We start from the raw sequence: 24,516 nt of genomic DNA on the forward strand, positions 1-24,516 counted from the left end.
TTTTAAGTGGTTCGCAGGAAAAATAAGTTCTGATCTTTGACTAATTTGAGGGTCCCACACTCCAAAGGAGTACTCCTGGCCTAAAAATTTCATTATTCTTTCATCTAATGATTTAAATTGGCATATATAATTGCAATCATTTTTAAGTATCCACTAAGTATATAATTTTAAGTATGTGTTGAAAGTATCATTTAAGTTTCATTTCTTCAAACTTTGTTTTAAATAGTCAAGGAGAAAGACAAAGATTGATTAACTGAAGTTCCTACTTCTAAAGATCCCTCCAAGCATTCCACCTTCATTGCCTGAGAGAAAAGCTGATGCCACAGAACCCAGACGAGAGTCAAATTCTTTCCTCAATATGATCCCCATAAAACCCTGACACAACTCTGGGTGACCCTGGATTGACTTTGGATTACTTACTTCTTCAGCCCAGTATAACTGAGGACCACAGGTAAGTTCTGTATCTCTGCTACAAAAATAAACTTGTATTTTGCACACTTGATTACAGAACTGAGAACTGTGCCTGATACATAACACGTATTACATAACTGGAATAACCAATAACCAACCAACCTGAGTGATCTTGAGAAGACTACACCCCTCCAGCCCCCAACACTTGTCAACTAACTCTGCCTTATAATCCCAAGGTTAATTCTTTCATGCCCTTTATCTCCATTTACACCGGCCAACAGGAGAAGCCAAAACTCTAAGAATAACCCTTATGACTGCAACCCTCATCACCAAAGACCTCTGTGTAACCCCACCTGGTGCCATCTCTCACTCTACAACACTGAAATCTCTTCTATTCTGCCCTCTAGAACTCATAAGGTATCATTAGTAAAATCTCCCATATCTTCCTAAATCTTTTCTCTGAACTTACTTTCCATCTTCTTTTCACACAAACCTAAGGACACTGCTTTCTGTGAAGTCCTCTTAACTAGCTGATGCTTTCTCGCCATACCCTGCATAGAATTGGGCCTGGGAGTGGGTTCAGTGGCTTCCCTGATCTTCACTGCCACTTCCAGTCTACTTTTGTACCTCCTCTCTAAAAAACAGCCTCGCTTTGGATTTTCATGTCATCACCCTACACCCATTACTCCTAACTGAAAAAATCTATATGATCCTGAGGTTAGCATCCTCGCCCCTTTGTTCTTTGAAGATTTTAGCTCTGGATTCACTGTCACTCCTTGTGTCAGAGACAAGAGTCCCTATTAATCAGTCTACCTATTCCCCTGTATTACTTAGTCTGCAACTAGGCAAGCCCAGGTGAATGATTCTGACCAATAACGTACGACCTAAAGTTAGATGGTACCTCTCTAAGCTCTATAGGCAATCAAGAGCAAGTGTGCTTTTCTCACTTCTTTCTCTTATCTGCTGGCTGAGTGCAGACCATCCAATGAATCAGCAGTGTGACTAAATGGCAGATGCCCGACTCACTGCTTGGAAAAGAGCTAAGACACTGTGAACACAACAGTGTACTTTCCTTGAACAAGAAATCAAGTCTATTGTGTCAAGACACTGAGATTTTTGTGGTTGTTTTTTAGAGCCAGTGGAAAACACTGACTAATAGGTCCTATTAGAGGAAATTGAAACATTTGATCATTGCCACCTTCTTGACACACTTTCTTGATTCCTCCTGGACACCACTGTCTCTGTGTTCCCTTCTACCTCACCAGTAGCTTTCTTGGTTTTCTTGCTAGCTCTTCATTTTCCAGACCTCTAAATGTTGCGGTGTCCCAAGATTCAACCTTTGGATCATTACTCTTCTCTACAAACACTCTCTTGTTAGATGATCTCACTCAATGTCATGGCTTTAAGTATCCTCCATAAGGAGACAATTCCCAGAAAACAGTCTTGACCTAGCCTCTGAACTCCAGACTGCTCATCCTATTGTCCACTCAACGTCTCCATTCAGATGTTTAACAGGAATTTCAAATTTAACATGGCCAAAGCAAAACTCTGGAATCTCCCTCTGTCCCCACACTTTTGCTTTTATATTCCTTCAAGTCTCAGAAAAAAGCAAATCCACCCTTTCAGTTGCTTAGGTGAAAATGACTGACCTTCCCCCTACACACACACTATACATCCACACAATTGGCATAATTTTACTGGCTCCATCACAAAATATATCATGCATTTGACCTTACCTCCTTTAGTGATACTATCCTCACCCAAGTCACCATGATTACAGGCATACACTATGCCAACAAGCCACAGGTCAACAGGTCTACCCGTTTCTATACTTTCCACTCTACAGTCTATTCTCAACGCAGCACCCAAAGTGTTACTATTAAAATTGCCATATCACTTCTCTAATCAAAACCCTTCTATGGCATCCTGTATTACTCACTTTTACTAGTCCAAATCCTTACAATGACTTATAAGTCCCTACAGGATTTTTCTTCCCCATTGTTTTTTTAACTTCTTCTTCCATTCCACTTCCCAGTGCTCTCTGCTCTAGCCCGGTTGTCCTCCTTGCTCTTCCTTGAACATAAGAATACTGGTAAAAATACTGGGTTAAAGAACACAGTAGAAGAGGAACCATGTCCCCACTACCTTTCTCTCAATCCCCCATTTCCTCAAGTCCATAGGAAATTTCAGAAGGGTTGAGGGAATTTCAGCACAGCAAGAATAAAAGCAGACTGATACCAGTCTGTGAATCTTATTATAGAGCTATTCTTCCATTCTGTTGCTGTGGCTTGGAAAACACTTGAAAATGAGATAAAGGAAAATGATGGCCTCTTCCAAAACTTATGAGCTATGGAAAAGTAAGAGTTCAGTTCAGTAAGCACAACTAGTCCCTTACTTGTACTAGGACTTAAGGGGAACAAAGATGCAGAAGACTGAAGTTGTGCTTTTTTTTTTTTTTTTAAGATTTTATTTATTTATTTGACAGAGATAGAGACAGCTAGCGAGAGAGGGAACACAAGCAGGGGGAGTGGGAGAGGAAGAAGCAGGCTCATAGCGGAGGAGCCTGATGTGGGGCTCGATCCCATAACGCTGGGATCACGCCCTGAGCCTAAGGCAGACGCTTAACCGCTGTGCCACTCAGGCACCCCTGAAGTTGTGCTTTTGAGGAGCTTACCTTTGAAAATGGGAAATGAATGGATAACAAACTTACTAAAATGATAGGTAGCATAGAGCTATTTTAGAAAATTTTATTATCGTGTAGGAACTGCAATAATTTTAGAATTATTTTCTTATAATGACCTTTCACTCTGTTCTAAATCACATATGTATAGCCATGGAAAAGAAGCTATTACTCATTCATAATCCAAATAATGATTTTGGTGTCACTAGAAAGAAACACAAATATACTTCTTGCAAAAGAAAAAAAAAAGAGGTCAATTTTCAGGTACATAAATAACCTAAATCTGTACTCTTTTTTTTTTGCCACTTTCATGGCTACCAACCTGCTGAAAAACTTCATCTTTATAAAGAAGTGTACATCACATTCCTGGAAAGGGTCTTCCTCCTTCCGTTCCATCTTAGACTACTCTCAACCATAGGATACTATTCAAGAATAAATAGCACTATCTTAGATAGAAACCCCAAGTTCCGCATCTGGTTTTCAAAGTCCTGGATAAGCTGGTCTTGCCTCTCTGAATCTGTTCAATTTTAATTTCCACTACTTCTGCTGAAGAATCTCCACTCCAATCCCCCCTGTTGTTCCCATCCAAGTTAACCGCCCCCTCCTGATTATCACAAACCCTATCTATTCAAGACCTACCTCAGGTTGTACCTCTCCAATGAAAACTTTTCCAATTCCTAAAGTCTGTAATAATGGCTCCTTTACCTAATTTTTCCTCAGCTTTGTGAAGTCTACCATATTGTACAAGACTTTTTTCTTTCCTCTTAGAATCTGAGGTCCATGAGAACAAGAGCCACGTCATCTACAACTTTCAATTTCCCAAAGTACTTAACACACAATTAAGAACACTGTAGGAACCCAAAATTAATATTTACTGATTACCCAACTAAAGATGAAATCTAACGTCAATATCCTGGGTTATACCTTGACTACTCTTGTCAGTATTTAACATTTTTAAACATACCTGAATTTGTGATATAGTGGGAATATTCTGAAAGATTATGTGCACCAACTTAAAATGTACTATACCCTGCTATTTCTCCTAAATAATTGATAAGTACCCCTGGGAAATGTGGGAACAGACATGAAAAGTTACTGGACATCAATATAAATTAAAGAACTGGGGGCAAAAAAGTTTAAGGGATGTGATATTTAAGTCCCTAAATAAAAATAAAAAGAGAGAAAAAGGTTTTATGGATTTGTGCAATAATTATTTATTAAATATTTGCTCAGTGCCAGAAATAGATGTTAGATTCCGGGAAAAAAGAAGTAAACAAATCTTGGGGGGAAAACAGTTTCTTCAATGAACGTTGTTGGGAAAACTGGACAACCATATGCAGAAGAATGAAACTGGACACCAAACACAAAAACTAACTCAAATGGATTAAAGACTTAAAACTAAGACCTGAACCGTAAAACACATGCAGTAAGCTCTGGGACACTGATCTTGGCTATGATTTTTTTGAAGCTGACACCAAAAGCAAAGGAAACAGAACCAAAAATAAACTACTGGGACTATATCAAATTAAAATGCTTCTGCACAGCAAAGGAAACCAGCAACAAAATGAAAAGGCAAACTACTGAATATGAGAAAATATTTGTAAGTCATGTATCTGATAAGGGGTTAATATCCAAAATATGTAAAGAACTCATAAAACTCAATAGCAAAAAGCAATCTGATTAAAAAATGGACAGAAGATCTAAATAAGACATTTCCCAAAGACATACAGATGGCCCACAGGTACATAAAAGATGCTCAAAATCATTAATCATCAGGGAAATGCAAATCACAACCAAAATAATATATTATCTTACACCTGAGAGACTGGCTATTATCAAAAAGACAAGAGATAACAAGTGCTGGCAAGGATGTGGAGAAAAGGAAATCCCTGTGCACTGTTGTTGGGAATGTAAATTGGTGCAGCCATTATGAAAGAAAAGTGCATACAGTTTCCTTTAAAAATTAAAAACAGAACTACCATATGATCTAGCAATTTCACTTTGGGGTATTTATCTAAAGAAAATGAAAATACTAACTGGAAAAGATATATGCACCTCTATGTTCACTACAGTACTATTTATACTAGCCTAAATATGGAAACAACCTAAGTGTCTGCTTTTGGATGAATGAAAAAAGAAAATGAGGTTAATACACACACACACACACACACACACACACACAAATATGTCAATATGTACGCATATGTGTGTGTATATATACGTATATGATATATATATATATACACATACACACACATATGTATATGATATACACACACCTATAATGGAATATTATTCAGCCATAAAAAAGAAGAAAAGCTTGCCATTTGTGATAACAGGGATGGACCTCAAGGGCAGTATGCTAAGTGAAATTAGTCAGACAAAGACAAATGCCATATGATCTCACTTCTATATGGAATCTAAAAACGAAACAAAATAAAACAAAACAAAAACCAAGCTCATAAATACACAGAACAGGCTGGTAGTAGCCAGAGGGAAGGGTTCGGTGAAATGAGTGATGGGGGTAAAAAGGTATAAACTTCCAGTATAAAATAAATAAGGCCTGGGGATGTAATGTACAGCATGGTGCCATAGTTAATAATACCATACTGCATATTTGATAGTCTCTCAGAAAGTAAATTGGAAAAGTTCTCATCAAGAAAAAGTTTATGGTAACTATGTATAGTGATGGATATTAACTAGCCCAATTGTGATTATTTCACAACATATAGATATATTGAATTGTTAAGCTGTACACCTTGAAATTAGTGTAACGTATGTCAATTGTACCTCAATTTTTAAAAAGTGAGAAAGTCAGATATGGTCCTTGATATACATTCTAGACAAAGAAAAAAAAAGAATGAAAAACTATAATGGGTGTTAAGAGGGCAGAAAACAGGTGCTAAGGTAGGGAATCGTGGGGGAGTGCCACAGACCTATCTGAGAAAGACTAAACAGGGAAGGAGGTTTCTTTACTAAAAGGGTAACGTTTAAACTAAGACTTGGAGCATGAAAAGTACATAGCCATGAGAACAACAACGGCCTTTCTCTTCATTGCACCTGAGACGGCAAGAGGGGTCACCAGCAGCTCTACTGTGGCCACCCGAAGAACTGTGGCCAGGGTTCTCGTTCTTGCCGCGTCTGCTCAAACCGGTGTGGTCTGATGCGGAAACACGGCCTCCATATGAGCTGCCAGTGTTTCCGTCAGTATGTGGCGGATACAGGCTTCATTAAGTTGGATTAAGTGAATCTCCTTGAACGGTTCATCCAAGAGACCAAGCTTAACTGCCGATATCCAAAATACCTAACCTTAATGCTAACTCATTGTATATAAAATAAAATACTTCAATTATGAGTGTTTGAATGTGAAAAAAAAAAAAATGGAAACCATGGAAACAGCACACGAAAAGATCCCAGGCAAGAAAAAGCATAAAGTGTCTGAAGAAATCAAAGAGGATCAATGTAAGGAAAAATGACAAACGATGAATGGAAGAACCCAACAGAAGCTAAATCAGGTCAAACTTTGTAGGCCATGGGAGTAAGTTTGGATTTTACCTTAAATGCAGGAAGAAATTGCTGAAGCATTTTAGGCAGAGAATAAAATGATCCAATTTACATTCTTAATAAGATGATTCTTGCTGTCACCTGAACAATGGGGTTAGAGTGAGAACAGATGATGAGATAATTTGGAAATGACATGAGTGAGACTATTTAGCAGATCTTTATTCTGTAGAAGAAATTATGCGGCTCTGATTGGGAATGCAGCATATAAACAGAATGGACAGGAAAAAAAGCCACTATGAATTCAAGGTTTCATCCTTGAGTAACATGGTCAGTGGTAGTGGGGGGGAAAGGTACACGGTTGGTACAGATTTGACATACGGTTGGTACAGATTTGACATTAGGCTTGAGTGGCCTGTAAGATACCTAAATTTATTTCTTTAAAGATTGATTTACTTATTTGAGAGGGAGAGAGGAAGAGAGAGAGAGAAGGGGGAGGGGCAGAGGGATAGGGAGAGACAGAGAGAGAATCTCAAAAAGACCCCTGGCTGAATTCAGAGCCCAATGCAGCTCCATTCCAGGACATCATGACCTAAGCTGGAACCAAGAGTTGGACCCTTAACCACAGGTGCCCCTTGAATGGCCTGTAAGATATTTAAACAGAGATGTAGACAACTGGTTATGAGACATTTTAAAAAAGAGAGAGAGAAGAAAAGAAAGAAAGAAAACTGGTATAACATAGCAACTCACTTAAGACAAATGTAAAATAAATCATCAGTGTGAAATAAGTGTTGTTATGTAAGAATGAAAGGAAATACTGGGTTTTAAGGCAACTTTAAGATGATTAATATCAAACGGAGAAAAGAAAAACTAAAATTACACTGCAATGTCAGCAGCTAATAGATAAAACAATAAGCTTCACCTTGCTTAGAACATATACCGTTCCTTTTAAAATGCAAACATAAAAAATGTGATATTTACTTTCTATCTGAATGTGTTTTATCATTTTATAGAACTTCCACAAATCTTACTTTATTTAATTCTTACAATACTTAAATCTATGAGCTATTGTTGGTATACTTATTATCACATTATAAACAAAGAAAATGCAGGTGTATGAGGTTAGCTTGACATTGGAGTGGGGACAGGATCAAAAGCTAGATTTTTCGGTCCCTAGTCTACTGGTTTTTCCACCATACCCTCCTAACTTGATCTGTATCTTACAATGATCATTATTTTTGGCAACTTAATTTGGCAACATAAATTTAAGTAACTTGAAGAAAAAGTGACTTTTATATAGTAACACTATTTTTAAATTTCTAGGGTTTAGATAATATATAAAGCTTTAAGCAACTTGCCATAGAAACTGCAATAATGCCTGAGACTTTTCATCAAAATACAAACTACATTTGATACTATCACTCTTGAAGGCCCCTGGGGAAATAATGGCTTTTTGGATTCTGCAAGTCAGCGTGACATGGCATGCAAAATTGCATCTCATGCTGAGCCAACCAGGAAAATATATGTCATCACTATGTGACATTCAGAATTTCATCTGGAAACCATAATCTTGTTCTGACTGCTAAAAAGGGGGGAGGAGGAAGACTGCATACAAAACAATTTGGTTGAATTTTTGTTGAATTCTTGCCAACTCATGTAAAAACTAAAATAACTTATTTCCAAAGAAGAACTCTATATTCAAAAACCTTTCAATGTACTTATTAACATCACAATGTTTTCTCAAAGAACTTTTAAAATTAACTGACATATTTTTTAAATCTTATAATTCAAATTAATGAATCACTAGAAAAAATTCCTTATAATGAAACAAAGTTTCAAAATTAAAAAACTGCAAAGCAGAACAATGAAAACACTCCTTAATTCCTTTCTCCCAAATGAATAAGCTGTAGATTAAGAAACACACAAAAACCCATTGTAGGCTGCGATCTGTTTTACGCATCCCGTATCTTTCTAGTCTAAATTCTTTTCCTCCTGGGCTCCTAATTCTTGTGTGCAATACATTCATAAGCCATCTACCTTATTCTTATTAAAACAGAAACCTGTGAAAGTGTTTTAGTGTTATATGATTAACATTTTGTGTTTTAAATCTGTTGTGACTAACTGTAAAACGAAAAATTAGTAGACACAAACCGGAATGGCTCACTCACAAATTATTCCCAGGAGCCATGTTTCTGCTAGCTGTCCATTTTCTGGTATCACATCTCAGGACCCTAAACTCAGAGCTGCCACTGGGGCCAATCATACTACCTAACCTTCCTAATCACAATGATTGTCTAAGATGTATGCACATGATCCAAGAGAGGCCAAACAAAATCCTTCTTAGGTATGTTTTCAACAGATACTAGACCAGATCTTTCTCTTTGATCACAGAGAATTAAGTATGTGAGTCCAGAGGAACCACAGCCATGTTTACTGCTAAGTCAAGAAACCTATGTTCAATAAAAGAAAGTTAAGCCAGCAGGAAAAGAAAAACAGAGTCCTAATGGTATGGAGTCTCTGTTTCTAAGTCATTCCAAGGAAAAGATGTGTCTTTGCTTTTCTTACCATTTTGGTTATGCAAATCAAGAAAATATCCCTGTTTTTTCAAATTTAAAATAATTTTAAAAGTTTCTGTCATTTACAATCGGAGGGCCCTTTGTAATTTAGAAATGTATCAAAAAATAGTACTTTAGAAACGTGTCTTCCCTAATAAAGGAGTCACTTATCAACTAGGAGGACAAACAGGCAATTTTTTGTTATTTTTATTTTTTATTTAAATTCGATTTAGTTAACATATAGTGTATTATTAGTTTCAGGGGTAGAATTCAGTGATTCATCAATTGCATATAACACCCACTGCTCATTACATCAAGTGCCCTCTTTAATGCCCATCACCCAATTACCCCTTCCAGCAACCCTCAGTTTGTTCCCTAGAGTTAAAAGAGTCTCTTATGGTTTGCCTCCCTCTTTGTTCTTATTTTATTTTTCCTTCTCTTCCCCATAGGTGTACCTGCCCAGCCCTCACAATATCATTACACAGCCTGCATAAGCTCCAAAATGCTCAAGCATATCATGGGGTTTACTTTCCCATTTCCCAGGCTTAGCTCCTCAAGAGCTATTCAGACTCTGCGTCCCTTGGCTCTCAGTCCTTCCATTATCATATTCACTGGCTATTATCCCTATGACACTTTGCCTGAACTTGCATATTTGGAGATGCTATATTTTACTCCTCTAATTTCTTCTCCACCTCCAAAAGATTTCAACTACATTAGCCAATTCTTTTCTCAGTTCAACCCTTGGCACTCTCCCATCTGTACCTTATAGGAGGGACTTCCTTCAGATAACCCTAAACTTCTATATAGTAACACCCTAAGACAGCAGTAAACTCCAGTAATGTAGGGTACAAAATTGTAAGACCATCCACTGAGCTCTTGGGGACAAATATGAGAATATCTCCTCATATTTACTTTTATCTAAAAATGAGAAAGACAGGCTTTGTTAATATTTAGTAAAGTATAATTGCATTGAGGTCCTTCCCCATGTCATAAGTCTACAGATAAACACAATGATAAGTATACTGAAACAAGAGTAGACATTCAATAACAAGAAGAAAATGGCAGGAGCCCCTCACTCTTTCATTTGTTTTCACTTAATGGTGGGCTATTATAATTTATATGCACACAGTTAATTAGAGTTATAAATTTTATTCACTACCTTTAACTAAATTAATCCTCATAATTTGGATATACATTTTTTAAAGATTCCCACAAAACACATGTATCCAAACATATGGATTAAAGATATCACTAATTTATTTAAAAGGAAAAGACAACATCTTTCCATTAATCTGGAAGATTATCTTATTGATATAAGGAAGATGGAAATTTACTAGCCTGATGTCAACAAAGACCTTTGATAAAATGGATAGGACTGAAAAATAAGTCTTTACTACATCAATGATGTCCATTTCCCTCTTAGATATAATGTATTTCAGTGAGGTGACTTTTCAATGTCAGCTACTAAAATCAACTATTAAAATAAACTAAATTAAGAACTAAACCTTGGGGCGCCCGGGTGGCGCAGTCGTTAAGCGTCTGCCTTAGGCTCAGGGCGTGATCCCGGCGTTATGGGACCGAGCCCCACATCAGGCTCCTCCGCTATGAGCCTGCTTCTTCCTCTCCCACTTCCCCTGCTTGTGTTCCCTCTCTCGCTGGCTGTCTCTCTCTCTCTGTTGGATAAATAAATAAAATCTTTAAAAAAAACAAAAACAAAAAACTAAACCTTGGGGTGTCTGGGTGGCTCAGTTGGTTAAGTGTCTGCCTTGGGCTAGGGTCAAGATCTCCAGGTTACTGCTCAGCAGGGAGCCTACTTCTCCCTCTCCCTCTGCAGCTACCCCTGCTTATGCTCCCTCTCTCATGCTCTCTCATTCTCAAATAAATAAAATCTTTAAAAATAAAATTTTAAAAACACTTAAAAAAAGAACTAAACCTTTAATTTTCTATAACACGTATTAAAATTTTTAAAAATGAAGCACAATATTAGTCTCACTGAAATATTATTGATGTATTAAAACTATCAGAATAAAAACATTTAAATGTTAATAAAATTAAGATTATCTTGCATGCTATATAGTATATTACTATAGTGATACATATATTTAATGCATAAATCAATAAATGGTGTACTACAGATTGCTCAAGGATTTTTACTGATAGGAATGCACTAAGAAAAAAGGTAGAAGGCCACCAAAGATTAACTATTTTCAAATAGTTTGTGTCCTCTGTACTTGTTTTAATTCATTCTCTGTTTAGTAATGCTTTTAACAAAATATGAGCCTGCCTCAGATGTGTTCGAGGAATCTAAAAACTGGTTTTGTGGGGTTCTTTTCCTTTGTTTTGATCTGGGCTTGGATTAGGACATTTAAAAGAGGAAGGAGTGAGGTAGTAGGGACAGTAGTCAAAATTAATCCCAACAGGATGTAGAATTTAAAACTAATTTCTCAGCATTAAAAGAATTTACCTTCTAAAGCCATCTCCGTTGACAAAATGCAGTAGTCTATATTCTATTTTCAAAGTAAAAATCAGAGTAAAACTTGAACATATTAAAAGAAACCATACCTAAATAAATCTGCTTTAGAGTCCTAGAGAAATAACAAGTGAACCAAGGAAACAGGAGAACAAAAATTTTTTCCACTTAAATATGAAATAATTACTCATCTAAATTTCAAGAATCAAAGTTCCAGGAGGAAAAGACATTATGTGCACGCTATACAAATTATAATATATTTAAAAATAAGAATCAATAAACCTAGTTTGCTTAACAAACTCAACATGTTCTTGGAATTAATGAGCAAACACTAATTAAAAGACATTCTGCCAGACACTAGGAGACACAATAAAGAAGCGTAAATTACATTTCTTTATGAACTGATCATTTCCTTGAGGAGTCCTCATATAAAAATTAGCAACGGAAGAAATTCAGGTATGTAGTAGTGCCAAGTGAGTAGTGTAATTACCAGGTACGTCTATAAAAGAATATCATCAAATGATGAACGGATATTTTATGAAATATTAAAAAATCAAAATGTAAAAATACTCTATAGCTACAACCATCTAGACTACTATGGCTGATATGACAAATCATCATATGGCACCTGTTGAAATTCTTCAGAAAGATAAGCTTAGATATGAACTTAAACATAATTTGAATCGTAAAGATTATGTTAAGTTCGGCAGACTTAATATTTTTCTCATAAATTCTAGATTTAGAAATAAAAATAATTGTTCTTACAAAGTACAAACAGGAAAAAGCAATTTAGTAAATGTATATTTTCCTTTAAGTTCTCTGATTACTTTCTGGATGGTATTTCCAAGTTTATTTAATTTTTGATGTACTTCATTAGATATACTTCATTTTATTTTAAATCTTTCTCTATTCCAAAAGGGGAAAATATACTTTAAACCACATTTTATCCCTGAAAGAATAAAATCAATTGCATATTATGCAATATTTTCCAATGCTTTAACATTTGCCAATGAAATTGGATATCTAATTAATCACAAAGGAATGGAATTTTATGCTAAACTACATGATTAAAGGAAGCAACTTCTAACATACATAAGTCCACAAAAAATTTATTTCTTTACATTAATACTAATTCCACCCTGTAACTAGGAACATACCTGCTCAACATTCTAGTTTAATCAAATTAAGGATGATTTAAACATTTTTAGATTGAATAATTACATTGGTGTGAACCATTTTACTTATAATGCAGAATTCTTAAAATTAGACTCCGAAATACATCAGTGCCTTCAGGAGCAACTATTACTAGCAAAAAATGGAAATCTCACAACTTCATCCTACAAGTTATACTGCCTACGGATAAAGTGATTTTTTTTGAACATCTGACAAAATTTCAAACTTGGAGTAACATATTAAATGGATACAAAAACAAATGAAGGTAAAGTGCAAAGTCTTGTTTTCTTAGAAGGAACACATTCCTGTACATGCAAAACAGGGTCTTACTTTGAAGAACTTATACGTTTCCTCATCTGTTACATTCTCTGAAACGGGGCAAAGAAAATAATACTTACCCTACATAACTCGTGTGTGGAAAGAAAATTAACTAAATTGACATATACGTACTCTTATTGTCTTACCTCTGTCTCAGAGGAAGAGGCAATTCTCCTATTGAGTCCTACATCTGTTTACAAGAGCTTATATTTTGCTTCATTTGTGATCTCACTGTATAAATTATGGCCAACGTTCCAGTATCTCCAATTCTTCCTTCTCTCCTCTTTACCTCTCTATAGACACACCCAAGTGTCTGTATAGTGAAATTTCTGGAAAGAGTGGTGTGGATAGTGGCTGTTTCAATTCCCATTCACTTCCTAACAACTAAAGCTCCTCTGGCCAATTTCTGCCTCATTGTTCTTGATGACTCTACAGCATCCTAGGCAGTTACCCACCCTCATCTTGAAGTGCTTTTCAATTATGTCTCACATAGACAGATAGATTGACAGATAGATAGATACATACATACATACACATGTATACACACGTATGTATACACTTAAGTTGCCTAATTCTTAGAAGGATGTTTCTCAATCTTTCCATTGGCTCATTCTCCTTACTCTCTAAAGAAAAAGTGGCTCAGAATTTAATTTTGGGTTTTCTTCTCATTTTGCTGCATATGGTTTCCCTGGGAGATCATGCACTCTGTGGCTCTGTGTAAGATCCCTATGGCAATGACTCCTAAGCCTCTAGCTCTCATTGTGAAAAACCTAAGCAATATCTCAAACATGACAACACGTTTACCAGCTTTGTCTTCTGATATTCTCACTTAAAGGAAAATATTTTCTACTTTTCTCCCCAAACTCCAGTATGACATTCCATTTTAAGTTACTACGGCAGAGTAAATAACCTGTAATAAGCTAAATAACCTGTACTATCTACTCTCCTCTTTTTTTCTCAGTTAGAACCTAAACCTTTTGGTGACACATATGGGCCTTAAGAAATACAGACTACATTCCTGAGATCCTATACAGTTCTGGATATGATCACATAATGATCAAATAAACATGACTAGTTTCTGGCCAAGAGTATATAAGCAAAAGTGAACAGTACAACTTCTGTATACTTTTCAAAGAGGTAAGGTGTTCTCTTCTTGTTACTCATTTCTGCTCACTGAAATGCAGACATGAAGAACAGTCGAAGCATCCACTGAGGACCAGTCATCAAGTCTGGTAATAGAGGCCACTCGTAGTGGAATAAGAAAGTACCTGACCTTGGAGAGCCATATGACCTTGGGGTGTCTACCCTTAAGCTTTACATGACAGATAAAACTCAATCTTATTTAAACCACTGTTATTGAGAGATTTCTGATATTTTCAGCCAAAATTAACTCAATCTTAATCATTACAACTACATTATTGAGCCACTGCTTAATTTAAAAATACTATTATTTTGAAATGAGATCAGAAAAAAAAATGTAATTAGAGATATTTTACCTAATAACCAAAATTCACTGTCAAAAAGATTCTTCAAAAAATCTGAAACCTTTATCTGTAATATAAACAAAGTGTTTTTAAAATTCATTTTTCATATTTAATTTTAAGAAAATAAGATAGAATTTCCATATACCTGATAAGAAATGTAAGTATCTGAAACATCATAAATTTTTTATTTTTTAAAATGCTGGGATATATTTAAACATACATATTAGGGAAGAAAAAAATGTCAGCAGTATTGCATTTCTGAGTGCCATCCAGGAACTTAACTGCAACACTAAAGTGACACCCAATTAAAGAGTGGCAGAACCTTCCAAGCTAATCACAGAGGTTCAGGTGTTTCTCACTACATCCTTATTGGTAGCTCTGATGTAAAATTCTTCATTATTTTAGTCTCATGGGACTGGACTGAAAATTTAGAACCATCCCTTGATACAAAAGAATGCCCTGAAATTGGCTGGTTGTATATTGGGTATTAGAGGGAAAATAGCAGATGACAGAATTTGCATAGACCTGACTTTTATGGCTGGTTATGCAATTAAGAAATGAAAGAAGGCAACTAATAATTACAGGATGACTATCGTAATCTGGAACTTTATTTGTGTGTGTGTGTGTGTGTGTGTGAATCTCCTACAGGTGCATTAAAACATTGAGAAAATGTGTTAACTAAGGTGATCAGGGTGCTATTTACTTTTCAAGGGTTATTCTCCGTAATTTGCCAAATAGCAAAGCACCTCATACAGCACGAGAAAAAAATTTACCAAGTAGAACCTGAAGAACAGAGTTAAACAATAATCAAATTGAGAAAGATATTTTTAAAAAGGATGAAATAGTTTAACCTATTATTCTTCCTTGATAAATCAAGAAGTAATGTAAATATTCATATTGAGAGATTTTTTTAAGTTTTTATTTATAGTGATTCAGCACTTCCATATACCTGGTGCCCATCACAAGTGCCATCCTTAACCCCATCACCTATTCCATTGACTAAAGAGGATGATATACATACATGAAGAGGATACACACACAAACACACACACAAACACACACACACACACACACACACACACACACACACACACACAATGGAATACTACTCAGCCATAAAAAAGAATGAGATTTGCCATTTGCAACAACATGGATGGAGGTAGAGAGTATTATGCTAAGCAAAATAAGTCAGAGAAAGACAAGTACCATATGATTTCACTCATATGTGAAATTTAAGAAACAAAGCAAATGAGCAAAAAGCAAAACAAACAAAAACAAACAAAAAAACCCCCAAGAAACAAACTCTTAACTACAGAGAACAAACTGATGGTTACCAGAGGGGAGGTGGGTGCGGGGATGGGTGAAATACTTTATCTAGAACTTAAAAAACAAGCCTCACTAAATATTTTTTTCACTACTTTTTAACCTTGGATAATTTGCTTGACCTCTTTATGAATCAATCTCCAGAATTACAAGTGAAGGGGTTAGGCTAGATAATTTATTCCAATATACATATATAATCCCATATGATTTTTCTAAAGATAGCTGCATGGCTCCCTCCTGTACCCGTTCAGGGAACAGAAGTATCTGTTCAAACTTTCAGTGAGACCTACTCTGACTACCCAAATTAATTATCATCCCCCAGTCTACTAACGTTCCATACACTTTTTTCCATTTATTCTCTTGTGTGTCATTTTGGCAAGTTTCTATTGCTAGGTCTTCAAGGTTGATTTCTTCTTCTACAAAGTCTACTCGAGTGCTAACTCTACCCAGTCAATTACTCCCTTCCCATATATTTTTCCAACTCTAGAGTTGGGCTTGGTTCTGTATTATACCTTCCATTATCCTCCAAAATGTACATATCTTTCCTTAAATACCTGAACAGTTATAATACCTGTTTGAATGTACAAGTATTTAACAACCTGCTAATTCTATCATCTATGCCATTTCTTAGTTTATTTCTATTGGCTTATTTTTCTCATGATTTCTTAGTTTATTTCTATTGGCTTATTTTTCTTCTGGTCATAGATTCCTACTTCTTTGCATCTCTATTGGTTTTCGATTGAATGCTTGACATTGTAATTTTAAGTTGTTACATATCTGGATCTTCGTACATTCCTCTTAATAGTGTTGGACTTCATTTTGCCAGCACTTAACTTACTCACTGTTTTTGTTGCTTCAGAGGCTTTTTAAAACTTGCTAAAGGTGAGTCTAAGGTAGCCTTTACATTTTTGATAGTTTAGATCCACTACAGAGGCATGACTTTTTGGAGGTCTCTACTGAATGTCCTGAATAATCAACGGAATTGTATACTATGACAATAGGAATCTGAATGCCTTCCAGCCCTGTGTGAGCTCCAGGAATCATTCAGATCATGGTTCCTAGGTCATTATTTGCCCAACCGTGCAGAGTCTCATCCTATGCAGGCATGTCCTACTATTTAGCAAATACTCAATGAGAACAGAATTCCTGATTTCTGGAGCTCTTTTGCTACACAGCTTTCTCTCTCTAGAATTTTATCCCATGATTTGCACTCATCCTACTACTTCAGTCACTCTACCTCCCTAAACTCCAATTCAGCAAGACAGCTGAGCTCAGCTTAATATATCACACCCTGTTCTGTGGTCTGGAATGTGCCTTTAGCCAGAAACCAGAAAACAGGGCAATCCTAGGGTTCAACTGCTTTGTTTCCTTTCTATGATGAATCACAGTCCCGTACTGCCTATTGTCCAATGTCTAGAGGCTTTTTTTCTTCCATATATTTGGACAAGTTTCTTCTTTATAGCAGGAATACAAATCTAGTCCCTGTTATACTATCATGGTCAGAAGCTAAAGTTCCATACTTTAAAATTGTGGCATTACCTACTAAAATTTACATCATTAAATATCACAACTTAATTTATCATTATCTTGGTAGGAGTCGAGAAGTCAAATTAAAAGGCCTTCTATGATTTTAACCATATACTTACAGTGCTTTGGGCTTCAGAAGTAATATATAAACACATAAAATATAAATAGCCAATGTTTCTTAAAGAGCTATCATTTATGGAGCATCCTGCTTTCTAAAGTTTTCATCTCCATTACAGATATTTTCATCAAGAGGACCAAATTAATTTTCATAACATTTCCAAAACATAGGGTAAACAGATGTTATAGCTTTTAGGGGTTTCCCTGTTTTCAAAAATACATTCTCTAGAAGATTATTTAGAATTCTGTGATAATATATTATCTTCATGTGAGACACGCTTTTATTCTGGCTTGGCCTGCCCTATGTGCCTATAGCACTGAAACAGTGTTGTTCTGCTGTCAACACATTTCCAACCAGCACACATCTGTTCTCCCTGGAGCCAGCTATTTAACATTGGTTAATTGTGATCAGAAGAGGAAGATGTCTGCTTCTTGTTGAATAATCACCAAGCAAAATCAAGGCCAGTGCAGTATCACCAAGCTTTGGCCTTCACGTGCCAAAAATACTACATAATTGTTGGGAACGAACTTAGGACCAAGACTGGAATTTAGGTTGAAAATATAAAAACCCATTTTAATAAGAATTCAGGCAGAAATTAACACTGACAGTTCTCCACTGTAAAATTCAGGTAAAAAATTTAAATGTGCATTTCATAATAATGTGAATATATTTAACACTAACTGAACTATACAATTTAAAGGTTAAGATAGTAATACTGAAAAAACAAACAAGATGTGTAAAAGGCTATGAATGCATTACCAAATTCATACAGTTTATGATGCAATGTAAATAATGCGTTCAACAGTGGTAACTTCACTTAGAAGTAGATACGAAGGACTCATAAAACATTTTTAAATTAAAACTGAAAGAGGAACAGTGCTCTAACTAAAAATAGAACTGAAGTTTTTGAAACTTAATCCTAACTAAAGAAAATGGTTAGCACAGAGCATTCTCAAGAGAGCACTACCACCAAGGCTTCCAGAGAAGTAAAAATAATGAGCATTCAAGAAGGAAGATGCACAAACCATAAAGAATAAATGTCTATGACCATAATTTCTATAGAGCTCTGTGTCATGTAATTTCCTTTAAATCTAAGCATTTTCTCTCACCTATATTCATCCATAACAATTATTTTAAATCAGTTACCAAATGTGATTTAAAGAACACAACTAAACAGTAAGCAGGAGGTCAGAATATGTGGTTAATATGAATACAAGATTAAATTTACTTTTATCAAATGATTCTTTAGTAGACATTTTATTTATATTATCAAGAGGTGATAATTATATAGGACGCCTGGGTGGCTCAGTCTGTTAGGCATCAGACTCTTGATTTCAGCTCAGGTCATAACCTCGGGGTCATGAGAACTAGCCCTGAGTCGGGGCTCCTTCGTGCTGGGCATGAAGCCTGCTTAAGACTGTCTCTTTCCCTCTCCCTTTGTCCCTCCACCCTCCTACAAAAAAAGGTGATATCTACAAACCTTTATATAAATTAACAGTTCAGGAGATCTAAAGTATAAAACTTAGCATAGTATCTGAAGGAAATAATACCTAATTCTGTATTAAAAATTCAATGCTTAAGTTACAGATCAGCTTCCTCTGTTACAAAAACTAAGCATTGGCATTTCTGTCATTTGATAAAGCAAATCTCAACAGAGTAAAAGGTTTGTGGATGCTGACAGGTGGAAGTCTAATAGTTTCACAAAATAAACACAACATCGATACTTTAGGAGAAGTAAAATAACAGGCATAAAACTCCACAAAAATGCATGTTACCATTTTATTGTTGTTGTTAAATATGGTCAGAAAATAGTACTCTTCCTCTAAACTATAAATATTAGTTTGATTTATGATATTTTAAATTCCTTAAGGGTGTGGACCATGTCTTATTAATGTATCTACACTCAATATCACAACAGAGTTTTGCCTATTTATAGACATTCAATAGTGATTTTTAATTTATCAAAAATATAAAACCTTTTCCAATACAGTTCGGAATACAGGAGTCATATGAAATAAAGCTTAGCAACTAAGGAAAAACATAAAATCTCCTGAAGATAGGTGACCTATCATCACAAACATTTCAAGTTAATGAGGAAAATACCACTTAAATGCAATCAAAAAGTACTTTTTTTATTATTACACGAATGGGGATTTAAAAATTGTCTCATGGAAGAATATTTATGTTTTATATTTGCAGAGATGATCTAGCTGAGAAAGTGAGAGAAGGGAGAGTGAGAAAATTGAGATATACTGTGTTTTGCAAGAATTTACTTTAAGAAAGAACATACTATTGGGAGACAGTTCTCTATGGTTCTCTAGTGTTTTTGCAAATCTTAAAAGTAGAGGCAGTGAGTGCCTTTGTGCCCAGTTGTGTTTTCAAGGATATTTGTACAACATACAGCCTGAAAAGACAGAGATATTATTCTTTTGAGCAAAGGCTTCAGGTTGCAAGTTACAAATAGTGCCTCCCTCCAGAGAAAATGGCAGGCATGTTTTCTACCAATTATAACAAGTTCAGGTTCCCTAAGTGAGGGTTCCTCTCCTCTAACATAATCCATTGTGTACAGGTAATATCTGACCTTCCTGGTACCACCCTGTGGGAATGAGGCTTAGGGCAGGGACACAAGAAAATACTAATACCCTGGGTTACTGCTAATGCTGTAAGATATTAAAGTCCTTTGTCTTCATTCCAGGAGTCTCATGTCTTTGGCCAGCACTCATGAAATTGTGGCCCAGATAACTTCATAACTTATTAGCTTAGAGTTAGGGTAAAAATCACAGACCCTTTAGAATTTTTGACACATACCTGTTATTGTTTTTGTTTTTATAGGGCTGCTGGCATATTCAGAGGCCTGATATGATTGCTGCTTTGCCAGGGGTGCACTTCCAACAGACAACTCATCCTCTTTCCTTCTGCTAATTGGCATAACCAGAGGAACAGCTACGACAGGCTGCTGGAGAGAGGCAAATGAAACATTCAATTATTTACTATTTCTTAAGCAGTGAAGGTTAAACATGGCGACATCGAGGAAAATCCTTCATAAGTGGTGTTGAAGCTTTACTGACTTAAATCAGTCAATCTGTAGCTCTCTCAGTTCTTCCCCCTCTCTTCGTCTGTCCCTCTTATACACAAATTCACACAGGGACACTTAGTAGTTTCAGTGCGAAATTACAATTCTGTGTGAAAATTAAGACAGCATGGAAATAAATGGAATTTAAAATAAATTTCAGTCAGAAGCATAAAGATAATATGGTAAGGGCAAATCAAAACTACAATTAGCTTTGAAAACTATAATTACCAGAAAACAAGTTTCCTTATCAAATGATACTTTAGGGACATACTTCTATAAAGTGATTAATTACATGTTATAGTTCAACTTAATAAAGAACTGCTGAAAATCTCTACATTTTGTCTGACAAAGTGATATACACAGCATATTTAAAAAGCATAGAAAAGTATCCATAGTTAGAGAAAGCTGGAACACATTACGATCCTATATTGAATGCATGAGTGCTGAATTGGACAATAAAGCAGCTGTTTCATCTTTATTCACTGAAATAAAGTCTGATGTTACTGCTGATGACGCCCAATACAATCTTGTCAGATTTTTGGCAAAAAAGAAAAAACAGGTATTTTTTAAGTTTGCTGCAGGATCAAAGATCAGTGTTGAACTGGGTGGAAAACAATCACCAAATGTTGGGTTTTAGCCACAAATTGAGAAGGAAATTGCAGCGTGGGCAACAACAGCTGATAACTGTAATACAGCTGCATCAGATGTAACTCCGCAGGGGCTGGTCGAGGGGCAATGTGGTCTCAGGTTACTCTCACCAGCACAACCACCACATTTTTAAAGATCCAACTTTGAGCCTCACCCAACTTTTATTATGTATTTATTATTAATTAGATTATAAAAATATTCCAATCAGAGTATAGGTACATTATCTATGTTAATATAATCAATCAAGTTATGAGATAGAGGGAAAAAGGCAAACTATTTTCAAGTTGCTACTTAAGCTGAGTAAAAGGACAAGAAATCTGATGAGAAAATGGAAAGATTAAATATATTTGTGGGAAACATCACACAATGTACAGTACCTGCTTTCATATTAAGAAGTAAAACTGATAATATTTATACAAATCTGAATAAGAAACAGTATTTTAAAACCTAGATGAGAAATATTCAACATGTTGTTAAGTTCTGATGCATTTAAAATTCCTCAACTATGAAGTACAGGAGTGGAGATGTCTATTTAAAAGCCCTTTTATGTTCTAGTATTTAGTGATTCCATAATCCCTTGAATTTCTTGGCCATCATTCATAAACCTGGAATATGACCAAGTACTCCAAAAAATTACAGCCATGCTCAAATTCAAATTAATGTATTAGAGAAAAATTATGTTCTGCAGAGTGTGATATTTAATTCAAGCAAAATAGCTAAAAGATGAGAGTCATAAAAGCCATAATATTGGTAATACCCAAAAACAAACAAAAAAATCCTTCCTTTTGGTGGCTGAAACTGGGTGCATTTTCACAAAGGCAAGGATACATTAAAAGCCCTAACAAAACCCTTCCTAACAAGACAGCAGGCTCCGATACGTCTTATACAGAACCATATGCCAAATACCTACAACGGTGTCCAAAAGACTCTCCATAAATATTTGCTGAATGATTATTAATATAGATACTACATGTCAGGCATGAAGAGATACTGGATATAGAGTGAGATGATTTGATTTCCTCCACATTTCTGGAAATACGGCTATCCCAGTCAAAAATATCAAAATAAACAATATTTATTTTTAGCAACCTTCCATTTTTCTACTAATATGCTTTTACCTTCTGGTACTAGATAGTCCCTCAAATACCAGTTGTGTGCTAGCCCCAGATTTCTCCTATCCTTGATGCATCAATATCCCATGATCTCAAAATACCCAAAAGCTCTTGTTGTTCTTCCTATAAAATTCTCCCTCTTTATTAAATTTAATAAATGTAAAAATATAGAAAATTATAAAGAAAAAAACAACATCCACATTCTCATTATATCCAATAGTTACTGGTTATTTACATTTTTATCATATTTCTTTTTTTTTTAAGAGACCAATGAAATATTACAGATAAGGCTAAAATCCGTCTAACGGCTAACCACCTGCCCATTCCTCCCAGAATCAACCACTATTACGATACTGATATAACTCTTAAAATTCATGTTTTACAACTATCTTTACTTACACACACTCATACATGCCATTTATTTCACCATTTATTTATTTCTATAGGTAGTTTTGGGAAAATATACATAAATGCTCTTATGTTGCATATATCCTTAGAAAATTGGTTTTTGCATTAGGTACAATTTGAGACATCCATATTAAGACCTATCATATAATTTCTACTAATAAATTATCATATCATGTGAGTATGTCATGCTTTATTTATCCACTTTCTTACAGTCATTCAAGTTGTCTCCAATTTTACATGACTGCAATAAATACTGCAATAAGAGGCTTATCCATGACTCTTTAGGGTCCTATGAGTATATCTGTTAAGAGCATATCTTCATCAAAAAGTGGGATTTGGGGGTTAGAGGCTATGCTCATTTTCAATTTTACTGGATACTGCCAATTCAACAATTTTCACTCATAACAGTAGTATGAGTTAATTCATTTTCTAAATTTTCACCACTACTGAATATTGGCATTTTTTCACCCAACAGAGTTTTAAAAGTGCAGATGAGTAGTCATGAATTGGTAATTATTAAAGCTGGGTGATACGGTCATAGGGATCAATTATACTATTCTCTTAATTACCTATGTTAAGAAAAAAAGTAAGAATAAAAGGGTAGGTTAAGGATATTTCTAAAAGTATATTTTTGAGATATGATGAACCATAGTAAAATAGTAATACTGTGAAGTGCTGGTGAAAATGTAAACTCTAACCAAATCTGGAAGGTAAGTCTCAAAGTATGCTAAAATACATGCCTTTCATTTTTTAAAGATTGTATCTATTTGAGAGAGAGAGAGAGAAAGAAAGCACGAGTGAGGGGGAAGAGGTAGAGGCAGAGGGAGAAGCAGACTCCCTGCTGAGTAGGGAGCCCGACCCGGGGCTCAATCCCAGGAACCCAAGATCATGACCTGAGGCAAAGGCAGACACTTAACCGACTGAGCCACCCGGGCCCCCCAATACATGCCTTTAACTATTAATTACACTTTCAAAAATATATTCTAAGTGAATACTTCAAAAAAACTCAAAGATTTAGCTATGAAGGTATTTATCCCAATATTTGTAACTCGGGATGAGTAGGATTATGCGTATTTATTAGTTTAAATAAAACTATTATTTTTGAACTTAGAAAAATATATTTTAAATATGTACTTACATTTAATTTTAAATAGTTATAAAACAATATAATAAAAATAAAATTAATATCAAAATCTTTAAAGGTGCTTGGTATCAATCAAATGAATCAATCTACTTAAGATGCTAGAACAACAACAAAAAAAAAGATGCTGGAACATTATTTGACCTTCAGGGATCTCTGTAGTGTACTGGACATAATTGCATCATTTATAAAATAACCAATGAGAATTTACAGTACAACGGGATATTATTCAGCCATAAAAAAGAAGGAAGTCTTCTTATCTGTGACAACATGGATGGACATAATCAGGCAATTAGGCTAAGTGAAATAAGTCACAGAAAGAAAAATGCCATATGATTTCACTTATATGTAGTATATTTAAACAAACAAACAAACTCACGGGGGCAGGGGAGGTGAATGGGGTCAAAAGGTACAACCTCCCACTTAAAAAACAAATAAATTATGAGATATGATGTACAGCAATAGGACTACAGTTAATAGTACCATATTGTATATTTAAAAGTTGCTAAGAGAGTAGATCTTAAAAGTTCTCATCACACGGAAATAAATTGCAACTGTCTGTAGTGATGGATGT

The 24,516-nt window shown here is 35.3% G+C and overlaps 1 protein-coding gene and 1 pseudogene across 7 annotated transcripts in view; one reads left to right on the forward strand and one right to left on the reverse strand.

Moving 5' to 3' along the window:
- The window catches only part of VPS13B (vacuolar protein sorting 13 homolog B), a 760,370-nt gene that overhangs the window by 399,509 nt on the left and 336,345 nt on the right, over positions 1-24,516 (reverse strand). For 6 of the 7 annotated variants that reach the window (XM_087864704.1, XM_087864703.1, XM_087864700.1 and 3 more), the window contains one exon: positions 20,369-20,516. In XM_087864704.1, the coding sequence (XP_087720830.1) occupies positions 20,369-20,516 (148 nt within the window). The remainder of the gene's footprint in view (positions 1-20,368; positions 20,517-24,516) is intronic. The other variant, XM_087864702.1, reaches the window with a different exon arrangement.
- LOC123797955 (small ribosomal subunit protein uS14 pseudogene) lies at positions 5,603-6,335 on the forward strand (annotated as a pseudogene).

The sequence above is a fragment of the Ursus americanus genome, chromosome 9, assembly GCF_024610735.1.
Source record: "Ursus americanus isolate L20-20 chromosome 9, mUrsAme1.1.p, whole genome shotgun sequence".
Taxonomy (NCBI): Eukaryota; Metazoa; Chordata; class Mammalia; order Carnivora; family Ursidae; genus Ursus; species Ursus americanus.